The sequence below is a fragment of the Triticum dicoccoides genome, chromosome 2A (genome assembly GCF_002162155.2).
Source record: "Triticum dicoccoides isolate Atlit2015 ecotype Zavitan chromosome 2A, WEW_v2.0, whole genome shotgun sequence".
NCBI classification, from domain to species: Eukaryota; Viridiplantae; Streptophyta; class Magnoliopsida; order Poales; family Poaceae; genus Triticum; species Triticum dicoccoides.
Genome location: NC_041382.1, coordinates 649,366,397 through 649,371,680, shown reverse-complemented (window position 1 = coordinate 649,371,680; position 5,284 = coordinate 649,366,397). Strand labels below are relative to the sequence as shown.

Genomic DNA, 5,284 nt, shown 5'->3' with positions numbered 1-5,284 from the left:
TATACATCGATTAAAAAAATCGAGTCTTTACCGAAGAAGCCTGTGCTCGAAATAATCGAGCACGGGCTTTTCTGGTCAAAACGTATCTTGTCTTTATCATGACTTATTTTCCTTGGTTAACAATACTTGTTGTTTTGCCGATATTTCAGGTTTATTAATTTTCTTTTTACCTAGATCTTCAATGGCAAGAATAACAATAAGTAGTCGCCTCATAGTATTTAAGTAAAAATGGACAAAAGGGCACAAGATAGCTGACTCGTATATATTCTTGAAACTGTCATGTTCTTGAGATATAAATAAAATACACTCAAGGGCTTGCCGTAGAGGAAGACATGGAAAAATCCATTGGCTCACACAGTTTTCCTAATCCACGTACACCTGCAGTACACACAATTGTGAAACATCCATAGCCGCAATTCCCACTGGTAAACATACTGTAACTCGAAAGATGTATAATGCTGCTACTCCTATTACGTAATTGTACAAGCACCAATCATACCAGGTCCATTATTCACATCCAATGAACCCAAAGATTAGCATACCCAATAGTTGAATAATATATAAAATGGCGTTTTATGGATTACAGTTTAACGAAAAAATTCACCATTGCTTTTATTTCAGAATTAGCCCGCGGTTGTGATAAAATGATAATTCAGTTGCTTTAGTACTATGCTAAATTTCTACAAGAAACATTTGAAATCGTCACGATAGAATTGCTTCTGTTTTGGAACTAATCAAACAAATAGGAAGAACACAATATTCTTGCTATGATTTGCATCAAGAAACTTATAAAAAATGGCAGTACATGAGATCGGTTCTTACCACAAGAAGTGGATGCCTTCAGTTTTGACTCGTTGAGGTAAGGAAGTAGCATCACCTACCAGCAGGGATTCGAGGACGGGTGAGATCAGAGGAAGCTGCGCCATGCGTGGAGGAGGGCTCAGGCATGACCTATCCACCTCGAGAATAACAGCAAGCAAGCACGCACAACTGTTACTCCTGCCCTCGACCAAACCTCATTGCCTACTGGAAGGAGCAGCGATGGTGGCTCCATGGCATGGCCGTGGTGCATGTCATCCAGCAGATCGGCGACGGCGCGACGCCAGTTCTCCCCAACCCTCACTTCTCTGTAACTCTTCCACGAATTGTGTTATCTGGGAGCAACAGACAACCTGTTGAAGATACTCGGGGACGGCGGCCAGCTCGCACACAACCTTCAATGACGCAGGTGCGGCACTGGGAGGAGGAAGGCGTTGGATTATGCAGGGACGACATCGGAGAAGGACTGCAAGGTCAGGAGGATCCGCGATCTGAGGCCTACCATGCTCGTTGCCTCTCAAGTCTCAATGTCCACCTCTTTAAGGAGAACATGAGCAAGGGAGAAAATCAGCGGCTACATCCTAGGAAAGGAAAGAGAGCGGGAGAGATGAAGGGGATTGACGTCCATGCATATGTTTCCTTTTCCTGGTTTGTTTTCCTTTTTTTTTCTTCCTTTTTTACGTATGTACCGAAGAATCTCTAATCAAACTCTAAAAAATCAAATCTAAATTAATCAACTATACCATAAGTTCCTCAATCACATTAATTAATATTTTGGGCAAGGTATGGAGACGTCAATTAAAGTAATTTTTGAGACGTATGGAAATATTAATTAATGTGATTGAGTAACTTATGGTATAGTTGATTAATTTAGATTTGATTTTTCATAGATTGATTAGAGATTAATCATAATTGATTTTTTCACATAAATACATTACGAATAAATGGAAGGAGTATCAGACGCGATTTGGTTTTAGCATGGGAGGGGTGGTGGGAGGTGAGACGAAAATAAACCAGACGAAAATAAACCGGGCGAAAATAAACCGGGACTATTCAACCAACTCGTTCATTAAAAATAGAGTATAGAGTAACACTATTCTAATTGCAGCATTAGAATAACTATTTGGATCATGGCCCCCTATATAGCTGCGACGACATCCTCCCGAACTCCCGAATCATCACGGAAAAGAAAAGAAAAACACCCCTGCCCTGACCCGCTTCCACAACTCTCCCGCAACCTCTCCTCCCCCGAGCGCCTCATCCCACCGCCGCCCTCAGATCCCGCCGCCGCACACGCCCTCCCCGGAACCCGCGGCCGCGCGCGCCCTCGCTGGAACCCCCGCCGCCGCGAGCCCCCTGCCGTCGTGCGCCCTCCCCGGACGCCCCGCCGCAGCCCGCCCTCCCCGGACCCCCGCGCCACCGTGCCACCACCGGGATCCAATCGCCAACGAGAGCCTCTCCGCGACCCCCCGCCCAGTTGTGGTCGTCGCCAGATGCCTCGCTGCCGTCGAACGCCGTCTTCCTTCGGGCAGCCACGCACCGTCCGAGCACCGCCGTGCCTTCTCGCACCAGTGCGTCGCCCCCGGTGACACTTCGCCCCTGAACTTCTCCACCTTTACCTCTGTTTCCATCCTCAAGCTGCTCCTGATCCCCACCTCGCCCGTGCCATGCAGGTCTCCTCCTGCCATGCCCTTGCAGGAAGCTTGTGTCGCCGCAAGAAGTTCAAATGCCATAGCAGTGGCCGGACAGATTTGATACATGGTGCTCCCTCCCACAAAGTGGCTGTTGCTAGACGAGGAATCAAACTCGCCTCCGCTGCTACCAACCCCACCACTGTTGGAGAGGAGAGGAGGAATGCAAGCATGATTGAGCTGGGATACCCGAGCCAAGGTGAGAGGCAAATTGGATTCTATCTCTCTTAGTTATATAGTTATGGTACTCCACATCCCATGTGAAGATGTGGGAGATGAGATGATATAATTGGTGCCCACTGATTGAGTTGAATTAAATAGAGACAAGCTGAGTTGCATCATGCATAGTATGCTGGTGTCAAATTCACAACCACCCTCCCCTAGCAGCAGATGGCAAGCAAGCTAGTGTAGGTGTTTTATATCTAGGCTGCATGGTTGGTTGATGATGGATGATGTTGTGCTAGTGCTGCTATTGTAGGGTTTATAGAATGAATGATTCTGCATCGCCCATGTCAAAGTCATGCATTCTTCTTTAATCAATCAAGTGTCCTAGTTTGTATATGTGCATATTGACATCACACTGTCACAATGGGCTTATCAGAGGTAAAACACTGTTTTGGACTAAGTACCTTGGTTGCCACACTCAGGATAAAAGTACTACTTACTGTATGTGTGGATTGATTCCAGACGAAACCAATATACAAAACTCTTGCAAATCTCGATCCTCTAAGCTTTGGAAGATACTGTAATTATTGTGAGTTATGTTAATATAATTTTGCTAGTTGTGATGGATAATAGTAACTAGAGTCGGTCAACAGCATCAAACACTCAGACAAATGAAATTGAATGTATTGAATTCAATTCGGGCAGTATCCAGAGTTTCAGACATGAACAGAGGGTTTTGTTTGGTCACTCTGAAGATCAGACCGTATGGATGCAGGGGAGGATGCATAACATGGCAGCTACTAGAATGGCAGGAGCTGGTTGATCGTCGGGACTTGGAATGGAGGTTGACCATCATGGATCGATGGTGGATCACGCCGGCCGGTCGGCATGCATGCATGCATGCATGCATTTTCTTCTTTTTCAAATTCAGATTCTGAGGTCGAGGAAGCCGGTCTGGCGGAGCACGGCGTTGCAGACGCGGACTCCTCTGCCTTCTTGGCTTCATGCTCCGTGTTCTCACCGGCCGCCTGGCCCGGTAATTTTATTGTATTTTTATTGGCTTCTTGGCTGTGAATTGACCAAAATATGACCTGAGTTGGCATGCCATGATCTAACGCAAGCACGACACTGGCCCAATCTGGTCAACAAAAGCAAACTTGGATCAGTGATGCTTGCAAGTTGAGGCTACAACATATCAGTACACTTAAAAGTAAGCCAAAGAGAACATCTAGTAGAACTGATCTTTGTATAGTCTGTAGATGTTGCAGAAAGAATTATGCCCAGCAAGTGAAGCTTTCTTCCCGGTCGTCTTTGGTTTAGACTGGCACAGCTGTTTCACTTTTGTCAGGTCGACAAGGATGCAAATGATGTACTATGAGAGAAGAAAGCCGCATTCGCCACAACCCAGTCTGATGAAGAAGAAGAAACTGATGAAATGGTGTGCCACGAACAGGTTGCCCGAAAAATAGTGTCGATGCTGAATAAAAGTTGTCACCTGCAGTACCCTTGGCAGTATGTCTTACTGTATTTTCCAGCCTTGTTGCAGATAGTGGAGTTGGTAAAACGAAGCAATGCCGTCAAGGTTCCACATTGTTTCGACAACAGGCTTTACCTCATCTCTTCCCTTGACTTTTTCCTTCCCTAGCGCCCCAAGTCATTATCCAAAGAAACTGAATGAAGTACTTGCAAGCTTGCACTGCTGACTACGCATGCGTATGCGACTATGCAAGTGTGCTTCCAATCAGTTCAGTAATTCAGTCTGTTCCTTGGCTCTGACCACATTTGTTTAGTGAAATTCCGTCGAAGAACTAAAAGGAATTTATTGTTTGTTAAAAAATGAATCCAAGCTGAGGCACTACTGTCTCATATGGGAATGAGATGCCATATAGAAAACAAAACGAAAAATATTTAATTCAATTCAAGAAAAAAAGCTGTTTCGATGATTACTATAAAAAAATCATTTTTTTCTTTTCAAAAAATAAAACTAAGAAGTTCAGATTACAAAAACAGAGAAGTTCGAAGTGTATAAAAAACTAATATTTTTTCTTGTTACCAAAGAATAAAATGAAGTTCAAAATTAAAAAAGGAAATAACTAAAAAATACAAATATTTTTTCTGTTTTAAAAAATAGAAGTTCAAATTAAAATAACAAATTTATTCGATGTTTATGAAATAATCTAAGGTTTTACAGTTTAAAGAAAACTCAGAAATTCATTATTATTAAAGAATCAACTATGAAGTTCAAATTGAACAAACTGTCAAATTTGATGTTTATTTAAAATAAAAAATAATAAACTTGAAGTTCAAATTAAATAATAGAGAAGTTCAAAGTATATTAAATAATAACTCAGATTAAAATAACAAGAAATTCAAATTAAAATTGTAGAAAACTCAGATTTTCCTCGTTATTAAAGAATGGAAACCAGAAGTTCAAAAATAAAATAACAAGAAGTTCAAATTTTAAAAATAGAGCGCTTCAAAATTTCATAAAAAGATTAAGAAAAATAAACCAGGAAGTCCATATTAAATTGATGGAGAAGTTCGATGATTTTCCTCGTTATTAAAGAATGAAAACAAGAAGTTCAATAATAAAATCACAAGAAGTTCAA

At 42.2% G+C, this 5,284-nt stretch overlaps 1 protein-coding gene across 1 annotated transcript; it reads left to right on the top strand.

The window, feature by feature from the left end:
- Positions 1 to 1,057: 1,057 nt before the first annotated feature.
- Positions 1,058 to 4,389, top strand: LOC119358050. The gene is made up of 4 exons (XM_037624769.1): positions 1,058 to 1,467; positions 1,928 to 2,390; positions 2,493 to 2,709; positions 3,451 to 4,389. The coding sequence occupies exons 1-4, from the start codon at positions 1,058 to 1,060 to the stop codon at positions 3,462 to 3,464; spliced, it is 1,104 nt and encodes a 367-aa protein (XP_037480666.1). The 3' UTR covers positions 3,465 to 4,389.
- The last annotated feature ends 895 nt before the right edge of the window (positions 4,390 to 5,284 follow it).

What these genes read in the sequence shown, in the direction of transcription:
- LOC119358050 (XM_037624769.1), top strand. Translation starts at nt 1,058, where the DNA reads ATGGCCGTGGTGCATGTCATCCAGCAGATCGGCGACGGCGCGACGCCA. An exon ending in GCATATGTTTCCTTTTCCTG is followed by an intron (nt 1,468 to 1,927) that starts GTTTGTTTTCCT and finishes TTCTAATTGCAG; the next exon opens with CATTAGAATAACTATTTGGA. An exon ending in CGCCGTGCCTTCTCGCACCA is followed by an intron (nt 2,391 to 2,492) that starts GTGCGTCGCCCC and finishes CGTGCCATGCAG; the next exon opens with GTCTCCTCCTGCCATGCCCT.